The sequence below is a fragment of the Tachyglossus aculeatus genome, chromosome Y2, assembly GCF_015852505.1.
Source record: "Tachyglossus aculeatus isolate mTacAcu1 chromosome Y2, mTacAcu1.pri, whole genome shotgun sequence".
Classification (NCBI taxonomy): Eukaryota; Metazoa; Chordata; class Mammalia; order Monotremata; family Tachyglossidae; genus Tachyglossus; species Tachyglossus aculeatus.
The window spans coordinates 3,536,947-3,562,433 of NC_052094.1; the positions used below are offsets into that span (position 1 = coordinate 3,536,947).

General features: G+C 46.2%; 1 protein-coding gene across 1 annotated transcript in view; it reads left to right on the top strand.

The window, feature by feature from the left end:
• Nucleotides 1–25,487, top strand: part of SLC22A23 (solute carrier family 22 member 23) — a 133,029-nt gene that overhangs the window by 911 nt on the left and 106,631 nt on the right. Inside the window, 1 exon segment of the mRNA XM_038768112.1 lies at nucleotides 1–105. Coding sequence (XP_038624040.1) covers nucleotides 1–105 — 105 coding nt within the window.

Sequence of the window (25,487 nt, forward strand, 5' to 3'; positions counted from 1 at the left end):
AACCCCCCCGCGGACGACGACACCGCCGCCAACTCCTCCAACTGCCAGTGCCACCATTGGCACTACCGGATCCGAGCCGGCTTCGTCCAACATGTGGTCAGCAAGGTAAGGCGGCCCCCCACACGCGGAACCCGGCCCTCAGCCTTCCTTCTCTACCCCACCACGGGGGGGGTGGGGGTGGGGGTGGGATGGGTGTGTGTGTGTGTGTGTCCGTCCGCCCCCGCGTGCGCGCACTCCGTCCTTGAATCTAGGGTGGCGCGCACCCCGTCCTTGAATCTAGGGTCGCGTTCCAAATGCGTCCCGGAGCCGACCTCCAGTTCCACCTGGGAGCCGCGATGCAAGGGACCTCGGCCCCGCCAAAGTGAGGGGTTGGCCTCCTGCACCGTCCCCGCCCCCCGGGCCCCCATCCGCGGGCTTCCTCTGCTTCCTGCCTCCATTCATCGTCCGGGTGGATCTGCAGGTGGGCCTGCCCCCGCCCGATATTGACCGGACAGGCGGCGGTGGGTCCCCGCATCCCCGGAGCGAACCGGCCGGGGCCGCCCCCTGGCGCCCCCACCCTCCTTTAGAGAACGCCCATTCATTCATTGAATCGTATTGAGCGCCTACTGTATGCAGAGCACTGTACTACGCGCTTGAGAAGTGCAAGTTGGCAACATCTAGAGACAGTCCCTACCCAACAGTGGGCTCACAGTCTTAAAGGGGGAGACAGAGAACAAAAGAAAACATATTAACAAAATACAATAAATAGAATAAACATGTACAAATAAAATAAATAAATAAATAGAGTAATATATACAAGCATATATACAGGTGCTGTGGGGAGGGGAAGGAGGTAAGGCGGGGGGAATGGGGAGAGGAAGGAGGGGGCTCAGTCTGGGAAGGCCTCCTGGAGGAGGTGAGTTCTCAGTAGGGCTTTGAAGGAGGAAGAGACGGATGGCATTCCAGGCCAGGGGGATGACGTGGGCCGGGGGTCGACGGCGGGGCAGGCGGAACGAGGCACGGTGAGGAGATTAGCGGCAGAGGAGCGGAGGGTGCGGGCTGGGCTGTAGAAGGAGAGAAGGGAGGTGAGGTAGGAAGGGGCGAGGTGACGGAGAGTCTTGAAGCCGAGGGTGAGGAGTTTCTGCCTGATGCGTAGGTTGATTGGTAGCCACTGGAGATATTTGAGGAGGGGAGTAACATGCCTAGAGCGTTTCTGGACAAAGAAAATCCGGGCAGCGGCGTGAAGTATGGATTGAAGTGGGGAGAGACAGGAGGATGGGAGATCGGAGAGGAGGCTGATGCAGTAGTCCCGACGGTATAGGATGAGAGCTTGAACGAGCAGGGTAGCGGTTTGGATGGAGAGGAAAGGGCGGATCTTGGCAATGGTATGGTGTAGAGACCGGCAGGTTTTGGTGACGGCCTGGATGTGGGGGTGAACGAAAGAGCGGAGTCGAGGATGACACCAAGGTTGTGGGCTTGTGAGATGGGAAGGATGGTAGTGCCGCCCAGAGCCCGAGGACCCTGGACCCTGCTCTCCCACTTCTTTTGGGACCTTTGACCTAACTCCCCTACTCTCCGAAACCAGAGCCAGTCCATCTGCCCCTCCGCCCTGCCCTTGGCTGCACATCACCTCCCCGGATCCCCCTTCGTGGGATCAGCCGCTTGGCTAAAACTACATTCGTGTTTCCAAACTCGGCGAAGACTAGGTGGCAGGCAGCATTCCCTGAAAAACGGTCATCTACCTCGGCCTCATTGCGCTGGCGGATTTGGAGTTTCCAAACGTGCTTCCCCACCCTCACCCCTTCGTTTAACTAGGGTAAAGAGATGGTAAAGAGACACCTTAGCATCGGAGAAGCAGAGCCGGCGCTCAAATGGAAAATCTGGAAAAATTTCCGGCCGCCAGAAATGGTATTTTTGTCTTCTTCCCTACACTTTTCCATCCTCACAGGTGGTACGATCAGCCGAGGCTGGCATCTGTTTGCTGGAGATCTGTAATTTAGGAGGAAGGAGAACAGTGATAGGAGAGGAAGGGAGGAAGAGAGAGGGACGGAGGGATGGAGGGAGGGAGGGAGAGAGAGAGTGTGTGATTTTGCCCCGGGTTTTGTGTAGAAACTGGAGGATGTTCCCATAGACCGGTAGAGAGACGCCTGAAAGAAGGGGAATGTTATTTCCAAATTTCCTACTTAGTTTCCCAGTTAATAATTGGTTTATATAAGATATTATATATATATATTTTTTATTTTATTTTATTTTATTTTATTTTATTATTTTATTTTATTTTATTTTTTATTTTATTTTATTTTATTTTATTTTATTTTGTTAGTATGTTTGGTTTTGTTCTCTGTCTCCCCCTTTTAGACTGTGAGCCCACTGTTGGGTAGGGACTGTCTCTATATTTTGCCAATTTGTACTTCCCAAGCGCTTAGTACAGTTCTCTGCACATAGTAAGTGCTCAATAAATACGATTGATGATGATGATGATATAATTTTATTATATCATATATGTACATGTGTACATATATATAATTAGTGGTAAAGCTCAACTTATTTATTTAAGAGCTCCATCCAGATGACAGAATGAAATTCATATCGTTTTATATTCTCTCCAATGTTAGTAAATCAATCAATCAATCAATCGTATTTATTGAGCACTTACTGTGTGCAGAGCACTGTACTAAGCTCTTGGGAAGTACAAGTTGGCAACGTATAGAGATGGTCCCTACCCAACAGTGGGCTCACAGTCTAGAAGGGGGAGACAGAGAACAAAACAAAACATATTAACAAAATAAAATAAATAGAATAGATATGTACAAGTAAAATAAATAAATAAATAGACTAATAAATACGTACAAACATATATACATATATACAGGTGCCGTGGGGAAGGGAAGGAGGTAAGGCGGGGGGGGGTAGAGAGGGGGAAGAGGGGGAGAGGAAGGAGGGGGCTCAGTCTGGGAAGGCCTCCTCGAGGAGGTGAGCTCTCAGTAGGGCCTTGAAGGGAGGAAGAGAGCTAGCTTGGGGGATGACGTGGGCCAGGGGTCGACGGTGGGACAGGTGAGAATGAGGCATGGTGAGGAGATAATAATAATATTATTATTATTATTATAGTAATTATTTGGGTGGGAGTAAATAATAGTAGCTCATGGAAACTCTTACATCATTAAAACAGTTCCCTTAATTTCATACCTGCAGAGCTCAGCAGAAAAGGCTCTTCCTGTGGGAATCCTGTATTTAGATTAACTGTACGTACTGCCTTGCCACTTCACTTAGTAATTAAGAAGGCATTTGCAGCATGGTGTATCTTTTCTGTGGGGCAGCTGGGTTCTAGCAAAGAAAACAGTCTATTAAATTATTTCAGTTTTTCTTAATGGCCCAGTGCCCGTTCTTGGGGGTTTGGGGGACAGGGGACGGGGTAAGAGGGCCTCTTGGTCTCTCTGGACCCCCTATGGTTGATGTCATTTTTTTTATTATTTTCAAGTGCATGTTTTACGCAATGTGCCATTAGTACAGGCCTATCATGCTCTGACTATTCCCTGTCAGTCCAGTGTACAGAGCACTTCTCTGAGAATCAGGAAACCTGGTTGTGGAAACAGCTGAAGTAGATGGAGCTCGCACCTGCACATTCTCCACCTACCCCCACTCCTGTGGGGAGCAGCATGATTGGCAGGAGTTGAGGAAGCATGAGTAGTGTCTTGCAGGTCATTAGCACCATCTTCCATTCCTCCAGCCTTGTTCCAAGTCCTGAAATGTTACTGTTCTCATCCACAGTTCCTGTGGGGAGGCTGTATCCATCCCCACAATGCAGTGCGTGCCATAAATCTCCAGTGACATGGGTAAATTTCTCCAGAGGGGGTTGAATGGCAAAAGTAGTGAGAGCTAAATATCTGTCACACACCAACCCAAACAGAGGAACAGCTTCACTTAAGCAGTCTTGACTATTCAATCAATCAATTCCTCAATCAATCAGTCGTATTTATTGAGCACTTACTGTGTGCAGAGCACTGTACGAGGCACTTGGGAAGTACAAGTTGGCAACATATAGAGACGGTCACTACCCAGCAGTGGGCTCACAGTCTAGAAGGGGGAGACAGAGAACAAAACAAAACATATTAACAAAATAAAATAAATAGAATGGATATGTACAAGTAAAATAAATAAATAAATAGACTAATAAATACGTACAAACATATACATATATACAGGTGCTGTGGGGAAGGGAAGGAGGTAAGTTGGGGGAGTGGAGAGGGGAAGGAGGGGGAGAGGGAGAAGGGGGCTCAGTCTGGGAAGGTCTCCTGGAGAAGGTGAGCTCTCAGTATGGCCTTGAAGGGAGGAAGAGAGCTAGCTTGGCGGATGTTGGGAGGGAGGGCCTTCCAGGCCAGGGGGATGACGTGGGCAGGGGGTTGACGGCAGGACAGGCGAGAACGAGGCATGGTGAGGAGATTAGCAGCAGAGGAGCGGAGGGTGCGGGCTGGGCTGTGGAAGGAGAGAAGGGAGGAGAGGTAGGAGGGGGCGAGGTGATGGAGAGCCTTGAAGCTGAGGGTGAGAAGTTTCTGCCTGATGTGCAGGTTGATTGGTAGCCACTGGAGATTTTTGAGGAGGGGAGTAACATGCCCAGAGCATTTCTGGACAAAGACAATCCGGGCAGCGGCCTGAAGTATGGATTGAAGTGGGGAGAGAGAAGAGGATAGGAGATTGGGGAGTAGGCTGATACAGTAGTCCAGAAAGGATAGGATGAGAGCTTGAACGAGCAGGGTAGCGGTTTGGATGGAGAGGAAAGGGCTGATCTTGGCAATATTATGGAGGTGAGACTGGCAGGTTATGGTGACGGCTTGGATGTGAGGGGTGAACGAGAGAGCAGAGTCGAGGATGACACCAAGGTTGCCAGCTTGTGGCATGGGAAGGATGGTAGTGCCATCAACAGTGATGGGAAAGTCCTAGGGAGGGCAGATTTGGGAGGGAAGACAAGGAGTTCAGTCTTGGACATGTTGACTTTTAGGTGGCGGGCAGACATCCAGATGGAGATGTCCTGAAGGCAGGAGGAGATGCGAGCCTGGAGGGAGGGGGAGAGAGCAGGGGCAGATATGTAGATTTGGGTGTCATCAGCATAGAGATGATAGCTGAAGCCGTGGGAGCGTATGAGGTCACCAAGGGAGTGAGTGTAGATCGAGAACAGAAGGGGACCAAGAACTGAACCTTGAGGAACCCCCACAGTAAGTGATGGGAGGGGGAGGAGGAACCTGCAAAAGAGACTGAGAGTGAACAACCAGAGAGATGAGGAGAACCAGGAGAGGACAGAGTCTGTGAAGCCAAGGTTGGATAGCGTGTTGAGGAGAAGGGGGTGGTCCACAGTGTCGAAGGCAGCTGAGAGGTTGAGGAGGATTAGGATAGAGTATGAGCCGTTGGATTTGGCAAGCAGGAGGACATTGGTGACCTTTGTGAGGGCAGTTTCCGTGAAAAGTAGGGGACGGAAGCCAGACTGGAGAGGTTCGAGGAGAGAGTTGGTGTTGAGGAATTCGAGGCAGCGCGTGTAGACGACTCATTCAAGGAGTTTGGAAAGGAATGGTAGGAGGGAGATGGGGCGATAACTAGAAGGTGAGGTGGGGTCAAGAGAGGGGTTTTTTAGGATGGGAGAGACATGGGCATGTTTGAAGGCAGCGGGGAAGGAACCAGTGGAGAGTGAGCGGTTGAAGATGGAAGTTGAGGGGAGAAGGGACGGAGCAAGAGATTTCATGAGAAGGAATGGGGGCAGAAGCACAGGTGGCTGGAGTAGCATTTGAGAGGAGGGAGGAGAGCTCCTCTGAGGATACTGCTGGGAAGGATGGGAGAGTAGCAGAGAGTGTTGAGAGCCGGGGGGTTGGAGAATGTGGTGGGGGGAGTGACTTTGGGGAGGTCAGACCTGATGGATTTAATTTTATTAATGAAGTAGGAGACCAGATTGTTGGGGGTTGGGGGAGGGGGAGGAACCGGGGGCCTGAGAAGGGAGTTGAATGTATGGGGATGATGGGCATGGGTGTCAATAAGGGAGGAGAAATAGTTTTGTCTGACAGAGGAGAGGGCTGAGTTAAGGCAGGAAAGGATAAACTTGAAGTGACTATTGGAATCTTTCAAAGAGCAATTCATGCTCAGTTGTAAATAGTGGGAGGACAATTCTAAAATGGTTCTGGAATCATAAGCAAAAGCAGGCATGACAGACTCATTCCCCTAGGTGGGCTGCTTGTGCAGTTCTGCATGTGTTCACAGGTCACACTTTTAAAAAGCGGGAAAGTGCAAGTTGTTATATTATTAGCTAGCTGATGCATGATGGTGATGTTGGAATTTCTCATTGTAAACAATGGACACACTTGTCCAGTCATGGGAACTTGGGAACTGAAGATCTGCGTGAAGGTTTTGATTATAATGCTAGTGATTTTACAAATAAAAGGATTTTAGTGAGTGATCGTTTTTTATGTAAGGATCACAGCTCCCTCTGTAGACAGTGAACTCGTTGTGGGCAGGAAATGTGACTACCAATTTTGTTGTATTGTAATTTTCCAAGCGCTTAGTACAGTGCTTCGCACACCGTAAGCACTCAATAAAATACGACGGAATGATTGATCGATCCATCCATCACATCCAGGTGGTGGCGGAGGTGGGAAAAGATAGGCTCTGCTACTAAGATCTCTTTCTCCCCTCTTATTTCTCTGCTCGTAATAGGCTAGCTGTCTTAAGCTATATAACCAGCTACCTGCTGTTCACATACCCCATGTTTGACAGACATTCCTGCTCTGGAGACAGTGTGGCCTAGTAGGAATACCATGGAATCGAATCCCACTCCTCCACTGGTCTACTGTGTGACCTTGGGCAAACACTTAACCCCTCGGTGTCAATTTCCTCATCTGCAGAATGGGGATAAGATAGATCATGAGCCCAGAGACTATGTTTGATCCTACAACACCTTGTATCTACTCCAACTTGTAGCACTGTAGTGTTTTGTTAATGTCAAAAATAAAGTCAGAAGAAGACTTTTGAATTTATTACCCAAAGTCGAGAGTAGCCCGATAGTGGACACACTATGGAATCACCTAGAAGACATTGCTCTTTCGAGGATGGTAGACACATTACACTTTGCCAAGGACACGTTTTTTGTAAGACCCTTAGAAGAAAGGGCAAATTGATTTTTAATGGGCAAACAGGAGCTAAATAAAGTGTGTGGTTTCATAATGTTTTATTTCATAACATATTTTTAAAGAGTCTTGTTTCCTAAGTGCATTTTAGGTGTCCGTTTTGCCATACCTCTTCCTCTGCAGTGGAATTGAGCTGTAATACTGTACAATTTCAGTTATGGGATTTGAAGGACAGAATATATTTTTGAAAACATCAAAAAGAAGCCCTATTCCTCACAGTCATCCTTCTCTAGTCAGAGCTAAATAAGTAAGGTTTTCCCTGTGGGGAGTGTTGATGTGTTTAAAGTCTGTCTAGGAAAAAAAAAGACCTCCATAATTCTGGTGTGTTTTCTGTCCTCATCTATCCTTCCCATTCCTCTCTCCCTTTATGTAAGGTTGGCTAGTTTAGTCGTGGGCTCTTTTTCCTCCCCTTTCCATTTATACATATGACTGTTTTCAAAATAAGCATATACAGCTAAGTGTCAACACTGTTCTAAACTGTGGAGCAGGTACAAGTTAATTAGATCAGGGACAGCCCCCGTCCTGCATGGGGCTCACAGTGCAAGTAGGGTTACTGTGATCCCGGCTATTGTGTAAGGCTACACACATATAAATAGCTATACTATCTAAATTAGTCCACTAGACAGATAACTTTGTGGTAACTGCATAATGTTTGACGCTATTAGGGGATCACCAGGCAAACCCAAAAACAGCATCATCACACCCATATATTAATTTCACTTCCAGAGATATCATCTCCATATACATGGAGAAGCAGCGTGGTTCAGTGAATGGAGCACAGGCGTGGGAGTCAGAAGGACCTGGGTTCTAATCCCAACTCTGCTACTTGTCAGCTCTGTGACCTTGGGAAAGTCACTTCATGTCTCTGTGCCTCGGGTGCCTCATCTGTAAAATGGGGATTAAGACTGTGAGCCCCTTGTGGGGCATGGACTGTGTCCAACCTGATTTGCCAGTGTCTGCCCTAGCACTTAGTACAGTGCCTGGCACATAGTAAGTGCTTAGTGAATACCATTAAGGTTGGGGGCGGGGGTGGTGGTGGGGAGAGAGAGAGGGGGAGAGAGAGAGAGAGAGAGAGAGAGAGAGAGAGAGTGTGTGTGTACACACACAAATCTTTCTCCCTCTCCCTTTACCTCTCTTCCATGTTCCACCATCCATCTCAATGGTAAATGGATAGGGAAATCATGGCTAATCATAAAGTATCACCTGAAAACCTCACTTCAGCACTTCAGTCAAGAGTTTCAAGCAGTCCCACTACCCAACATTTTTTTTTTTTGCCAGAGCTGATAGAAAGACGTACCCTATTTCAACTATTTCCAACTCTGTGCTCATGGCAATCTAAGTCATATTGGAAGGTCCTCAGTTGTATTTGCTTGCAGCAATCCAGACATTTCAGGACATAGGATCATCTGCTGCCCGAGTTGCCCTGATAATTGAAGAAAATATTTCTCCTTGAATCAACTGATCATTCATTGGTATTTATTGAGCACTAACAGCATGCAGAGCACTGGATTAAAGCGCTTGGGAGAGTACAGGATGATAGAGTCAGTAGACATGTTCCCTGCCCATAAGGAGCTTGCAGTGAACATATACCCAGCCCCACCAAAATCCTTTTCAGTCCTTTGTTTCTCCCATTTAAGCACTCTCTCAGTTCCTTCTGGCCAGAGTTAGGCAAGCACATCTTGTGGTTCTTACTTTCTGTTTAATCCAGTGATATTTTTTGGTGTCTATTATTTTTGTTATTATTAGACCATTTAGTTCTTGCATTTTGGGGTACATTTTTGTGATCACTGGTCCTGAATACCCTGGTAGCCTGGAATGAATAGCTGAGTCATAGCAGGACCTGCTGTTTAAGTACCTCTCAGTCATTAGGAGGGTGGGGAAGAAAGCCCTTTATATATTTCCAAACTAATAGCTGAAGTTTATTACTCAGGACTATTAAAAATAAATACAAAGGGGAGGCTGGCTAAGAAATTTAACCACAAGAATCCCAGTGGTCATATTAAATCAGCATTATAATTTATGTACTTGTTTTGTAGATTTCAAGACTATAATTAATGTTTAGAATTCTGTCTCATAAATGAGAAGCTTTAGTTGTTCATTTGCTGGCAAATTTAGTATGACATTTGAAGGGAGCACTTGGCCATAATTAAATATTCAATTTAATCACAGGCATAGTTACATGCTTTGCAGACCAATTTCAGTGCCCATTCAGTCCTTCCCTAGACTGTGCTTTCAGTAGGCATTTTGGCTCGAACACGGCTAGGGAGTTTGGGAACCATCTCCCAATTCGAGCTGTGCTGTCAGAGGAACGGATTGGCTTTAGGGGATTGAGCTTCAGTACAGGTGAGCGAGACATAGCCCACATTTTCCTTCACTTATCATTCTACCCATTCCAGAGCTTAGCAAAGCATAGTATGTGCTTAATGAATACCACCATCATTACTATTATTCCACAGGCTAGGGAGTGAAGAGGATCAACTCTGGTTTCAGTTATATGAGTTCTTGAGCAAGTGCATCATTATTACTGACTTAGTGGGTGAGGATGAATGAAGAATCGCATCTACTAACTCTCTTATGTTGTACTTCCCCAAATGCTTCGTACAGTGTTCTGCCACACAGTAAGGATTTAATAAATACCATTGATTGACTGAGTCAAATGAATAACCGACCTCCACCCTCAGCTCTCCTAGGTCAATGCGTCATGGATGTTGGTTGATTATATCAAAGGCTTATGTATGCCGCAGGAGTTTCTATTCAATCAGAAGTCCATGTTACCACCCCATTGCAGGAACAGAAGGAGTACTGGAGACAGACCTGACTATAGGGAGCCAGTGTTGAATTTCCATCTGTATATTTTTCCCAGGTGTTTAGTACAGTGCTATGCATACAGTGCTCAGTAAGTACAACTCTTCTAGCTATGACTCTAATGTAGGTAAGCAAACTGCTTCCCAGAACCAGCATGTGCTTGCTTCTCTTCCCTGTCTGCTGTGTGTCCTTGGGCAATTCACTTCACTTCTCTGTGCCTCAGTTACCTCATCTGTAAAATGGGGGATTGGGACTCACAGTCCCCCATGTGGGAGAGGGACGGTGTCCAATATGATTAACTTTTATCTACTCCAGTGCTTGGTAAGCGCAAAGCTGGCACATAGTAAGAACTGAACAAATACCATAAACAAACAGACAGACATGGGCCAGTTGTTTCTGGCCAAAGCTGTCATAGCTACCACCAAGATATCATGATGGCTCTACCAGACATCACTGTCCTTTGTCTTATTAGGCCGTCGAGTTGTCTTCGACCCATAGGGACGCCTTGGACACATCTCTCCCAGAATGCTTTGCTTCTACCTGCGGATGTTGTGGTAGTGTATCCCTAGTCTTTCCTTGGGAAGAATGCGGTCGTGGTTTTCCATCGCCTCCTTCCACGCAGTAAACTTGAGTCCCCGCCCTTGATTCTCTCCTGTGCCGCTGCTGCCCAGCACAGGAGTGTTTTGACTTATAGCAGATTGTCTTCCACACGCAAATCACTGCCCAAGATAGGAATGGAATGGGTATGACTCTGCCTCACCCTCCCTCCTGTAATTGAAACTGGTAGAGTACTGGGAACCCTCCAGGTGTGACCCTGAGAGGGGGTTACCATATTTACCCCCAGCATAAAGATGATGATGATGATGGTGATAATTAAGGTGTCTGTTAAGGGGAAAGCCTATGTGCCAAGTCCTGGTGTAGATTCGATACAATAAAAATATAATGCCTTTTCCACATGGGACTGTCAGTCTAAGGGAGAGGGAGAGCAGGTATATAAATCTCCATTTTGCAAATTAGGAAACTGAAGCATAGAGAGGTTAAATGACTTGCTTAGGTCACCCAGCAGGCAAGTAGCAAGCAGGTCAGGACTAGAACCCAGGTCTCCTGATTCCCAGTTCTGTGTTCTTTCCACTGGGCCACACTACCTTTAAGCATATGTTGATCCCTTGTTTAAGGTTATGATTAAATTTGGCCACTTGGGCATTTTAATTTCTAAAGTTGATCAATAAGAGATGTTGAAAGATTCATCGAAGTCTTTCAAAGAGAGAATGAAAGAACACACAGTGAAAAGCAGTGGTGACCTAGTGGATTGTGATATTTTTTTAAAAAGTGCTTACTATGTGCAAAGATCTATGTGAACACTAGGGTAGGTACAAGATATTTACGTTCCACATGGGACTCACAGTCTAAGTAGGAGAGAGAACAGGTATTTAATCTCCATTTTACAGTTGAGGGAACTGAAGCCCAAAGAAGTGAATTGACTTGCCCAAGGTCACACAGCATGTAAGCAGCCAAGTTAGGATTAGACGCCAGATCCTCTGACTCCCAGGCCTGTGTTCGTTCCACTAGGCCATGTTACTTAACCAAGTGAAAAGAGATTGGGCCTGGAAGTCAGATAAGCAGAATTCCAATATCAAGGCAAGTCACTTAATTTTTCTGTGTCTCGGTTTGCTTATCTGTAAAATGGAGATTCAATATCTGTTCTCCCTCCCCCTTCGAATAAGCCCCATGGAGGGGGGACAGGCACCTGTTTGTCTTGTATTTACCCCAGTGCATGGCACAGAGCAAGAGAAGCAGCATGGCTCAGTGGAAAGAGCATGGGCTTTGGAGTCAAAGTCATAGGTTGGAATCTCAGCTCTGCCAATTGTCAGCTGTGTGACTTTGGGCAAGTCACTTAACTTCTCTATGCCTCAGTTACCTCATCTGCAAAATGGAGATTAAGACTGTGAGCCCCCCGTGGGACATCCTGATTGCCTTGTACCCTCCCCCGTGCTTTGAACAGTGCTTTGCACATAGTAGGCATTTAATAAATGCCATTATTCATAATAGTACTAATAAATTCTTAACAAGTAACACAATTGTTTATCATTACTATTATTATCATTGTTATTAATAATGAAGCACAACCATTTGTCTCTATATAGCATATCTTTCACATCACATATCTGACATCCATCTATCCATATATGTTTTCACATCATTCAGTAAAATGGTCTTCTGCTTAGAAAGGAGTTACTTCTCAATAGTTTGTTCAGTGAAGTGGGACTTAGCCTTTGGGTGTTGTCTCTCCAGTGAATTCTGTCCCCAGTATTGTCAGTAGTGAACTGTATGGCCTTTTCTATATGATACCAACCTAAACAGGATGATAGGTAAAGCCCTCTTTATATAACAGTGTTTGGGCTAGGACTAGTAATAATAATAGTATCTATTAAGTATTTACTGTGTGTAGAGCACTGCACTAAGCATTGGGTGGGAATACAAAGGTGAGAATTAGATATGGTTCCTGTCCCTCAGGGAGTTCCCAATCTAAAGATATAAAAGGGGAGAGGGGCTTGGTGCCAGATAGTAAGGCAGGCTAAAACAAAACACGAAAACAGCAAAAAGACAACACAAAGGCATAAACAAAAAGAAAAAGAAAGGACTGGCAGAAGAAGGATTCACGATCTCTGTTCCACGGGTCACACCATTTACTTTGTATGTATGATATATCTCTTGGTTCATTCATTCATTCAGTTGTATTTATTGAGCACTTACTGTGTGCAGAGCACTGTACTAAGCCCTTGGGAAGTACAAGTTGGCAACATAACTTGGTTGTTCAGGATATCCATGATATTTAGTGACATGCACTTTGGCAGGCCTGGAAGAGTGCCCCCAGCCAAGGCAGGGTAGAAAAGTACCATACTAAAGGGAAGGGAGAGAGTTTCCCTGCTTTTCAGGAAGCAGGGAAGAAGTGTGGTTTAGGGGAGCAAGCACAGGTCTGGGAGTCAGAGGTGCTGGGTTCTTATCCTGGCACTGCCACTTGCCTGCTGTGTGACCTTGAGCAAGTCCTTTAACTTCTCTGTGCCTCAGTTTCCTCATCTGAACAATGGAAATTAAATATCTGTTCCCATCCCACATAGACTGTGAACTCTGGGGGTCAGGGGCTGTGTCTGATCTGTATATCTGAATTCTGTGCAGTATTTGGGTGATTATTCTTTAAATTTAAATCTCACATGGTTGTTTCTCCATGAATAACACTGAGTGGAGTCAGTGGCTTGCTCAGGTGTTTAGTGAAAACTGGTAGTTTCAAATTGGGTCCAGTCATTCCAATCAGAAAACTCTAATAGCTTAGGAGAATTACAGAAGAAAAGCCCATCCTAAAGAAATGAACCATAAGTAACTGTAATATATTTTTGGTATGAGTCACAAAATTCCCCTCACATTTCCCCTTCTGTTTTCCTTGGGCCTTTTATCTACTTCAGTGCTTAGTCCAGTGCCTGGCACGTAGTATGCACCTAACAGATTCTACCCTGTTTACATGTTGACTGTTGAGGTTAATTGTTCCTGTGAAGTTGGGATGATTGAAGGTAGTGTAGAGCCTGGTTTTGCTGGGGTTTTCTAAGCCTAAGGGCCCTCAATTTTGAAATTAGAAGCATCTGTCATCTCTGAGCAGTGCACTGCTACAGGTGTAAGGCATCCATCGATTGATTGATTGGCTGATTATTTATTGAGTGCTTACTCTGCAGAGAAGCAGAATGGCTCAGTGGATAGAGCACAGGCCTGGGTGTCAGAAGGTCATGGGTTCTAATGCTGGCTCTACCGCTTGTCTGCCTTGTGTCCTTGGGCAAGTCATTTATTCAGTTGTATTTATTGAGTGCTTACTGTGCGCAGAGCACTGTGTGCTTAGGAAGTACAAGTTGGCAACAAATAGAGGCTGTCCCTACCCAACAATGGGCCCATAGTCTAGAATGGGGAGACAGACAACAAAACAAAACATGTGGTCATTCATTCACTTCTCTATGCCTCAGTTACCTCGACTATAAAATAGGGATTAAGACTGTGAGCCATACAGGGACTGTGTCCAGCATTAGTTCAGTGCCTGGCAGGAAATAAGTTCTTAAACAAATATAATTAAGAAAAAAGAACATGAGTTTGTAAACATGATCTCTGTCCTCAAGGGATTTGTAATCTAGTAGGGGAGACAGAAGATCAAATAAAGTACAGAAAGGGGAATTACAGATAGGGAACATAAGGTATTAATGGCCAAGTGGCATGGCTTCGTGGTTAGAGCATAGGGCAGGGAGTCAAAAGGTCATGGGTTTTAATCCTGGCCCCGCCACTTGTCTGCTGTGTTACCTTGGGCAAGTCACTTCACTTCTCTGCCTGTTACCTCATCTGTAAAATGGGGATTGAGACTGTGAGCCCCATGTGGGATAGGGACTGTGCCCATCCTGATTTGCTTGCCTACCTCCCCCCAGCGCTTAGTACAGTGCCTGGCACATAGTAAGTGCTTAACAAATACGATTATTATTATTATTATCATTATTATTATTATTAATAATAATAATAATAATAAAGTCTCCTGCAGCATGAGCCCAGGACCTCTTCGGTTACAAGTTCAAGTCTTGGGAGAATGATTTTTGGCTTTCTAAATTATTTGAAAAAAATAGAGCTATTAAGTTCTTTTCCTTTTTAAATTTTATCGGAAATCCACCACCTAGCGTCAGTTAGTACACGTAGGCACATGATGCATCACAGATCGAAGGAAACGGGGTAAAAAAAAACCCAAAGTTCACTGAAAATAGAATAATATGGAGGACCTGATTATCATCCCATATTTAGCCCAGTGTTTAGTACAGTTTGGCACATGTCTGCTGTCTGACCTTGTGCAAGTCACTTAACTAACCCTAACCCTAATTAGGTTAGGGTTGGCCTCAGTTCTTAACTAACCCTAACCCTAATTAGTTAGGTTAGGGTTGGCCTAAGTTATCTCATCTGTAAAATGGGGATTAAATCCTACTTACTGCTACCGTGAGTCCCTTTTGGGACAGAGACTCTGTCTAACCTGATTTACTTGTGTCTTACTCCAGTGCTTGGAACAGTACTTGCCACATAATAAGTCCTTAACAAGTACCACAATTACTCTAGCAAGTGCCAATACCAGCACCGCATTAATTGTTATGACTATTTTAAGAGCAAGATGACTTTGCTTCTCAGCCTATAGGGGTTCACATTAAAGCACGCAGAGTTGTTCTTTGTCTGTCCCTGTCATTTACTCATTCATTAATTCAGTCATTTATTAAGCCCTTACTGTGTGCAGAACACTGTACTAAGCGCTTGGAAAGTACAATTCAGCAACAAATAGAGACCATCCCTACCCAGCAGTGGGCTCATAGTCTAGAAGCGGGGAGACAGACAACAAAAGAAACCAAGTAAACAGGCAACTAAGAATAGTTACCTAAGAATATGTGCTTTCTTCCTTCCTACCATTCCAAATAAACACATTAATCTCAACAATTTTGTAATTAATAGCTCTGCTTTTATCTTTTGAATTCCCAGTGATCAGAGTAGACAACTGGAGCCCTTCAGGAGTTGCAAAGAGCACTCTGAAGATAATGTGCATCTATTTACAGCCATTATTCTGAGTGTAGTGTATGTTCATTCAATCATTCAATTGTATTTATTGAGTGCTTACTGAGTGCAGAGCACTGTACTAAGCACTTGGGAAAATACAGTATAGCAGTAAACAGTGACATTCCCTAATGGTGTGCCCCTTCTGTGCCTACTAGAAATTCCTAAACATAAAGATCATAGAGGCTTAAATATTCACTTGGTTGCCTGTGTGACTTCAGAAGACAAGCAGAGGCTGGGTGAGGGTGTTAATGAAAGCAAAACCACTGCCTTTCAGCATGTTGGCAGACTTTGTAGCACACAGGAACTGAAATGAAAATCTGTTTTTAATTCTAAATAAAGCCGAAAGTTGTCCTTGGGATCAAAAGCTCTTACTAATATTGGAGAAGGAGAGTGAAAGGTGGGAGGGAAGGTCCTGACATGACCTCTGTTTCTAGGCAATGTGTTTCTTGCTCCGGCTCCTTGAATGTGGGAAGGGAGGTAAGTAGTGCCTCTTAGCCTTGGCCCCACATCTCCTGGAGGAGCCTGGCCCCTTCCCCCTTCACTTCCCCCCCCTTTGGAGACTGATTGCCCCCTTTCTCCCCACTGTTGGATTCTGGGTGAAGGTCCCTAGTACGGTCTGATCTCCAAGCTGCAATGCCACAAAACTGCCAGATCAGCTCACTGAACTTTAAAGAGTACTATTTACTTAAAAAAACAGCTCCCGAGATATCTGTGAATCAGAATCTGGGGCAAGCAGGGAGCAGAATGTGACTAGTTGGAATAAATACGATTGATTGGTTGATTGATTGATTGATAGTTGGAAACTTGTCAAAATAAATGGGTAGGTTGGGGTGGGGTGCAGCACTACAATAGGAGCAATGGAGCGTTCAGAGAACTGTGGCAGGTGTGCCAATGATGAGACTGGCTTCAGGAGGGAGCGTCATCCTGGCCCCGAGCTCCCTGGCCCCCACCATTCCTGGCTGAGCCTCAAGGCTAGGCTGTGAGCTCGTTGTGGGCAGGGAATGTCATTGTTTATTGTTGTATTGCACTTTCTCAAGCGCTTAGTACAGTGCTTTGCACACTGTAAGTGCTCAGTAAGTATGACTGATGGAATGAATGAGTGAATGAAGGCCACCCCCAGCCCACCTCTCATTCTCGTCTCGTTGCGAGGAACAGCAGGACGGCTATCGATTGGTCCGAAACTCTTGGTATGTGCAGGGTTTCTGATAAGGAACATCCTTGGTGAATTAAAAATTTTGAAAATGTGGTTGTGGTTCTTTACAGTTCCCTTCGGAGTTAGAGCCAGGTTATCTCTCTGAAGCAGGGACTCACAGCCCACAGCTTACAAACCAGGCCACTCCTTGTGGCCCATTTGAGGTGTTCAGTGGTGGCCGGAGAGCGAACACTGCCTGTAAAATGAATATCCTGGAAGCACGGGGTTTCACATCCTTGAATGGTCTCCCCCCTCCCACCACAACACCCTGCCCAACTTAGGGATGGGCTTCACCACCAGAAACTTCTGTGCTTCTGGGACCTGAGCTGGGAGATAATAATAATAATAATACTAACAATAACAACAATAATAATAATGTGTCTTAAGCACTTATAATGTTCCAGGCACTGTACTAAGCATTGGGGTAGAGACAAGCAAATCTGTTTGGACACAGTATCTGTCCTACATTGGGCCCACAGTCTTAGCCCCCGTTTTGCAGATGAGGGAACTGAGGCCCAGTGAATTAACTTGCCTGAGGTCACTCAGCAGACAAGAGGCAGAGCTGGGATTAGAACTCAGGTCCTATGACTCCTAATCCTGGGCTCTGTCCACGAGGCCATGCAGCTTCTCAGATGGGTCATGGCCCCATACTTAGTACTGCCCCCAAGCGCTTAGTACAGTGCTCTGCAAACAGTAAGCCCCCAATAAATACAATTGACTGATTGATTGGATCTGTTGGGTGACCCTGGGGAAGTCACAACTTCTCTGCCTGTTTCCTCATTTGTAAAATGGGGGTGCATTACTCATTCTACCTCCTATGTAATTAATTAATTCATTCATTCAGTCGTATTTGTTGAGTGCTTACTGTGTGTAGAGCACTGTACTAAGCGCTTGGGAAGTACAAGTTGGCAACATATAGAGGTGGTCCCTACCCGACAGTGGACTCACAGTCTAGAAGGGGGAGAAACTTAAGGCTGAGTGTGACAGGGACTGATTATCTTACATCTTCCCCAGTGCTTAATACCAGTTCTGGGTACATAGTAAGAGCCTAACATAGTACGATTACCATCATTTGTCATTTAGGACTCACTCAGGCCTGTTAGCTGGGAGCAGGAGCAGAACAGTGTTTCCATAAGAGAATCACTAGTGGAAAGAGCCTGGGTCTGAATATCCGAAGACCTGGGTTCTAATCCCCACCCCACCACTTACATTGAGCAAGTCACGTAACTTCTGGGCCTCAGTTTCCTCATCTGTCAAATGGGGATTCCCTACCTGTCCTCCCTCCTACTTACACCGTGAGCCCCTTGTAGGACAGGGACTGTGTCCAATCTGATTATCCCGAATCCACCCAGTGCTTGGTGCAAAGCAAGCTGTAAACAAATATTATTATTAAAAAGCGTTCCATCTGTTAATTTTTTTTAATAGTCCACAGTGCGAGTTGAGTTGTACACCTTTTCCACAAAGTGGCCTCACGTTTTCTAAGGCCCCCATTTCCTCAGCTCCCCTTCCCCTCCACATCAGCCTGACTCATTCCCTCCCCGCTCCACGGCCCTTGTGTATATATGTACATATCTATAATTCTATTTATTCTATAATTCTACTTATTCATATTGATGCTTGTTTACTTGTCTTCCCCCCTCCTCCGCCCCCGTCTAAGCCTGGTGTGGGCAGGGATTGTCTCTCTGTTGCTGAATTGTACTTTCCAAGTGCTTAGTACCGTGCTCTGCACACAGTAAGCGCTCAATAAATGATTGAATGAATGAATGAATTTTCCTAGGGCCCTTATGTGGTTTGAGGGGCCTCCACATATGTGCATGTGCATGCACACGCATGCACACACATACACACACACACACGTATTGTTGTCATCAACTCAGCCACTACCTCTGTAATTGTGGGAACACACCCCTTCTGCACCCTGTCCTGTGCCCTCCATTATGTCACCTCCTCTCAGCCTCCCCCAGTGGGCCTCTCTTCCCTTCTGCATGGAAGGCAGCCCCCGTCCCCGTGCTCCTCCACTGCCATGAGTGCCCCAGGCAATGGGGAAGAAGTGAGGGGGGTGAGGGGGTTTGGGAGAGGAAGGCACAGCAGCCACAGACCTGGAAGCAGCGTGGCCGCTGTGACTTCTGCCTGAGGGAGGCCGCCCCAATGCTGCCAATGCCCCTCAGGGCCAAAGCTTCCCAATCCTCCTTCGAGCCCTCTGGGGGTGGGGCCACGGGGGTTGGGGTTGGGGAGGCGAATAGCACCTGGTCTATTCCTCTGAAGAAACTGAAGAATTGTGCCTGTGGCTGGCTGGCTGGCAACAGTCAACATGGAAGCTAATAATTGACATTGGCTTCTGGTGACCAAACAGAACTTTTCATTCTTCAACAGTTCACGCTGGTTTCTGGATGTTCACTTGGGGTTGAAACAGGAGGGAAACTTGTTTGTCTTCTGATCTGTACACTTGCTGCTGATGAAGCCCTAACCATCAGAACTCTTTTAAGATTCAGTCATAGTTGGAAGTGGCTATTTATTGCTTAGAGCACCTATCTTCTATTAGTAGCTAGAGTCAAGTTTGGGTACCTCCCAAACTTACGGGGCTTACAGGAGAGTGACTGTAATCAATCAATCAATCAATCAATCATATTTATTGAGCACTTACTGTGTGCAGAGCACTGTACTAAGTGCTTGGGAAGTGCAAGTTGGCAACATATAGAGACAGTCCCTACCCAACAGTGGGCTCACAGTCTAAAAGTTTCTTTCTTCTGTAAGTTTCTTGTGGACAGGAATCCTGTCTATTATAGTGTATTTTCCCAAGTGCTTAGTGCAGTGCTCTGTACACAGTAAGTGCTCAATAAATGCAATTGGTTGACTGATTGGAGGATGCAGAGGATTCAAGTAGCTAGCAGTGGGCTGCGGAAGGGAAGGTTTTCATGTTAATCTAAACATAACTGGCTGAAATCCAGGCACTCAGTTGACTTCAGCCACATCAAATTCATTCTTTCCTGCTCCAGTTCTAATCTCTCTCCTGCTTCAAGGCTCTTCTACTCCTCTCTTGTCAACTCCTAGGCCCACTACCCACACTAATTAATGCAAACCTCTAATTCCTCTCTCAAGCTCCCTAATCTCTGATGACCATGCACTTTATTTTTCCAGTGAAGCCCAAACAGTCATGACTTCACAGCCCCTCTATCACCTTCTTATTGCTTCATTATCTCCTCCTTTTCTTTTCCCTCCTTCCCGGCTGCCTTTGAAGAAGAGAACTGTCTGTTCTCAATCTCTGCCCCTCTATCTAAATCTCCAACCTGGTTTCCCCATCTCAGGGCTAAATCAACAGTATTAATTGAGCACTGCAAAGGACTGTACTAAATGCTTGGAAGAGTAGAGTTGGTAGGCCTGATCCCTGCTTTCAAGCTACCTAGAATTTTATTCTTGCCCTCTTCCAAACCCTTAATGCTGTCTTCAGTCTCTCTCTCCTCTTTCCCCTCTGCCTTTAAACTTGCTAAAGTCACCCCTATACTAAAAACCTTCTTTTGATTCCCCCAGCCCTCTCCAGGCCTTGCCCCATTTCACCCCTCCCTCTTCTGTCCCAAGTCCCCAGAAGGGTTCTGTGGACCACTGCTTTCACTTTCTCTCCACTAACTCTCTTCCTAATGCACAGTCAGTGACCTCCTCAGAGGTAACTCCAGTGAACCCTACTCTGTCCTAATGCTCTTTGACCTTGGAGCCACCCTTGACACCGCAGACCATCCTGTTCTCCTTAGTCTACTATCAGACCTTGGTTTGGCCAGCTCAATACTCTCCTGCCTGTCCGATTGCTCAGTTTCCCCAACTGGCTCCTCTCTCACCTCTCATCCCCCAAACTGTGAGTGAAGCATAGGATGCATAGGAAGCAATCCTGGCCTCATGGAAAAAACACAAGCCTGGTAGTCAGAAGGATCTGTTTTCTAATTCTGGCTTTGTCACTTGTCTGCTGTGTGACCTTGGGCAAGTCACTTAACTTCTCTGTGTCTCAGTTCCCTCATCTGGAAAATGGGGATTCAGTGACTGTTCTCTCTCCTACTTAGTTGGTAAACCCCACGAGGGACCTGATTTTCTTGAATCTACTGTAGTGCTTAGTACCGTGCTTGGCACATAGTAAGTATGTTACAAATGTTATTATTACTAGCTCCCCTCTCTCTTCTCCCTCCACACTCGCTCTCTTGAGGACCCCATCCACCTGCCTGCCTTCAGTGACCACTTTTAGATCTCCCTCTCTAGCCCTGACCTATCGAGACCAACAACTCTTCTCACTTCTGGGGCTTCTCCACATGAAAGACATATTGACACATCCAGCTGAACCATGTCCAACTTTGAGCTTCTCATCTCTCCTCCTAAACTCCTCCTAAACTCTTGTCCCTCCAGCGCTTAGAACAGTGCTTTGCACATAGTAAGCGCTTAATAAATGCCATTTAAAAAAAACAAAAACAAAAAAAAACTTCTCTATCTCCACCATCCTCCCTGTCACCACCTTGGATGCTTCACTGTCCAATCTGCTGTCAAAACATAGTAATGAACAGTGCTTGGACACAGTAAGCACTTAACAAATACCATCTTTTATGGAGGCCTCTGGAAGTGAATCATCATCAGTGGAATTTATTCAGTGCTTTCTGTGTGCAGAGCACTGTACTAAATGCTTGAGAGAGTACTACCAACCGTCAGGGTTGGTAGATACATTCCCTGTCTACAACAAGCTTAGAGTCCAGAGGGGAAGACAAACATGAATGTAAATAATTTAGAGATATGTACATAAGTTCAGTGGAGAGAATATCAAATGCCAAAAAGCCCAGATCCAAGTGCATAGACCACGTAAAAGGAAGAAGGAGCCATGGAAAAGAGGGCTTAATTGGGGAAGGCTTAAGAAGCGCTTAGTACAAGGGCTTGTAGTAAGCATTCAGTTAACATTTACTTTCATGGATTGATTAAGAAATTAGTTTTTTACTGTTTTTCAACGAATCGAGGAAAGGGGGACAGAGTAGAGTAGAATGCTGAATATCTTGTCTGCTTGAAGTTCTCATTGATGAGGTCTATTGGATGAACTTTTCACCTTCTGCTCCCTCACTGCTGTGTTAAGGATCAAAGTCAGAGTGTAATGACTTTTGTCACATTTAATGGAATGTATTAGAGTTGCTCATCCAGCCCAGAACTAGAGATGTGAAAGTAGTGTTCATTGACAATCTGAATAGCAGTCTTAAAAATAACAAAAAAACCAACCCCTGCTGGCAGTCTGTTACCTTGTTTAAGGAAGCTTGTTTAAATGCCAGTCCTAGCTGGTAGTTGTGATGGCTGCTTTTGGCTGTGCCAACTTCTAAAAATGGAATGCTGGTTTGAAGGCAAACAGGCGGGTATCTTTGTGAATTCAAGGATGAGCTCTATGTTTAACATGCTATGGTGCCACCCTTCATATCATCATCAATCGTATTTATTGAGCGCTTACTATGTGCAGAGCACTGTACTAGGCGCTTGGGAAGTACAAATTGGCAACATATAGAGACAGTCCCTACCCAGCAGTGGGCTCACAGTCTAAAAGGGGGAAACAGAGAACAAAACCAAACATACTAACAAAATAAATAGGATAGATATGTACAAGTAAAATAAATAAATGAATAAATAGAGTAATAAATATGTACAACCATATATACATATATACAGGTGCTGTGGGGAAGGGCAGGAGGTAAGATGGGGGGATGGAGAGGGGGACGAGGGGGAGAGAAAGGAAGGGGCTCAGTCTGGGAAGGCCTCCTGGAGGAGGTGAGCTGTCAGCAGAGCCTTGAAGGGAGGAAGAGAGCTAGCTTGGCGGATGGGCAGAGGGAGGGCATTCCAGGCCCGGGGGATGACGTGGGCCGGGGGTCGATGGCGGGACAGGCGAGATCGAGGTACGGTGAGGAGATTAGCGGTGGAGGAGCGGAGGGTGCGGGCTGGGCAGTAGAAGGAGAGAAGGGAGGTGAGGTAGGAGGGGGTGAGGTGATGGAGAGCCTTGAAGCCCAGGGTGAGGAGTTTCTGCCTGATGCGCAGATTGATTGGTAGCCATTGGAGGTTTTTGAGGAGGGGAGTAATATGCCCAGAGCGTTTCTGGACAAAGATAATCCGGGCAGCAGCATGAAGTATGGATTGAAGTGGAGAGAGACACGAGGATGGGAGATCAGAGAGAAGGCTGGTGCAGTAGTCCAGACGGGATAGGATGAGAGCTTGAATGAGCAGGGTAGCAGTTTGGATGGAGAGGAAAGGGCGGATCTTGGCAATGTTGCGGAGCTGAGACCGGCAGGTTTTGGTGATGGCTTGGATGTGAGGGGTGAATGAGAGAGCGGAGTCGAGGATGACACCAAGGTTGCGGGCTTGTGAGACGGGAAGGATGGTAGTGCCGTCAACAGAGATGGGAAAGTCAGGGAGAGGACAAGGTTTGGGAGGGAAGACAAGGAGTTCAGTCTTCGACATGTTGAGCCTTAGGTGGCGGGCAGACATCCAGATGGAGATGTCCTGAAGGCAGGAGGAGATTCGAGCCTGGAGAGAGGGGGAGAGAGCAGGGGCAGAGATGTAGATCTGGGTGTCATCAGCATAGAAATGATAGTTGAAGCCGTGGGAGCGAATGAGGTCACCAAGGGCCTACTCACTGTACCTCGATCTCATCTGTCTCGCTGCCAGCCCTTTGCCCACATCCTTCCTCTGGTCTGGAACTCCCCTTTCCTATCTGGTAGACCACCACCTCCCCAGCTCTAAAGCCCTACTAAAATCACATCTCCTCCAGGAGACCTTCCTTGACCAATTTCACCTCCTCGTCCTCCCACTACTGTGTCACTTAGAGTAGTATTTGCTACTCTAAGTACATAAGTCCTCATTACTTCCACAGCATGTACATATCCTTATGCTGTGCTCCTTCCCCAAACTGGAATTCATTTTCAAGGCTGTCTCTCTTGCTAGATCGCAAGTTCCTTAAGGGCAAATATCATGTCAGCTTACTCTGTTGTACTCTTAGTACAGTGATCTGTTCTGAGTAAGTGCTCAGAAAGTACTACTGATTGATTGAAACCCCTTTTGGGCAGGGAATGTCTACCAAACTCTGTTGTTATGTATTCTCCCAGTGCCCTGTACATAGTGAGCGTCCAGTAAATGCCATTGATTGAGGTCATGGCACCAGATATGGAGGGATGCATTCTAGTTAGCAAGGTCTCCGAGAGTGGTTGGCTTGGGAGTGAGTGGGAGAAAATTCCTGGTGCCTAGATGAATTGGTAAGTGACAGTCAAACTCACTGCTGGAGAGGAAATGGAAAAATCATCATCATCATCATCATCAATCGTATTTATTGAGCGCTTACTATGTGCAGAGCACTGTACTAAGCGCTTGGGAAGTACAAATTGGCAACATATAGAGACAGTCCCTACCCAACAGTGGGCTCACAGTCTAAAAGTAATCAGGGAGGAAAGGGGTGCAATGATCAGAAAGGGATGCAACGATCAGGGAGGAGAGGGGTGCAACGATCAGGAAGGAGAGGGATGAAACGATCAGTGAGGAAAGGGATGCAACGATCAGTGAGGAAAAGGGTGCAACGATCAGTGAGGAAAAGGGTGCAACGATCAGTGAGGAAAGGGATGCAACGATCAGGGAGGAGAGGGGTGCGGAAAGGGATGAAATGATCAGTGAGGAAAGGGATGCAATGATCAGTGAGGAAAAGGGTGCAACGATCAGTGAGGAAAAGGATGCAATGATCAGTGAGGAAAGGGAGGCAACGATCAGTGAGGAAAAGGGTGCAACGATCAGTGAGGAAAAGGATGCAACGATCAGTGAGGAAAAGGGTGCAACCATCAGGGAGGAAAAGGGTGCAACCATCAGGGAGGAAAAGGGTGCAAAGATCAGTGAGGAAAAGGGTGCAACGATCAGGGAGGAAAGGCGGGCAAGATAAGGGAGATGAGGGGTGCAATGATCAGGAAGGAAAGGGATGCAACGATGAGGGAGGAGAGGGATGCAGCGGAGGAGGATGGGGAGGGTGGAGGAAAGGGTGGCACCTCTGCCTCACGGTGGATCCGGCGGCCCGGGCGGCTACGGCTTTGCTGGGGGAGCGTCTGGAGGCCCCCACGTTGGTTCCGCTGGGCGTGGGGCCAGGCTGCGGAAAAATGCCAAAACATCAATCAATCAATCGTATTTATTGAGCGCTTACTGTGTGCAGAGCACTGTACTAAGCACTTAAGTGCTTTGGAGTCAGAGGTCATGGGTTCAAATCCCGGCTCCGCCAACTGTCAACTGGGTGACTCTGGGCAAGTCACTTCATTCATTCATTCGTTCATTCACATTTATTGAGCGCTTACTGTGTGCAGAGCACTGGACTAAGCGCTTGGGAAGTACAAGTCGGTAACATCTAGAGATGGTCCCTACCCAATAGCGGGCTCACAGTCTAGAAGGGGGAGACAGAGAACAAAACAAAACATATTAACAAAATACAAAAAAATGGAACAGTTGGCCTCAGGATTTTTTTGGGGGGAGTTTTTGGTGGGGGGAGTTTTTGGCAGGGGGAGTGCGGGGGAAAGCATGGGCTATCTTATTTGCCTCGACAAATTTTATTCATTCAATCGTATTTATTGAGTGCTTACTGTGTGCAGAGCACAGGACTAAGTATGTGGGAGAGGACAATAGAGTTAGTAGACAAAAGGAACTTTTTGCTTTCACTGTGAAAGTTTTCCCTTTTGCAGTCTGTTCGGGCATTCTGACTTTGTATTGCTGGG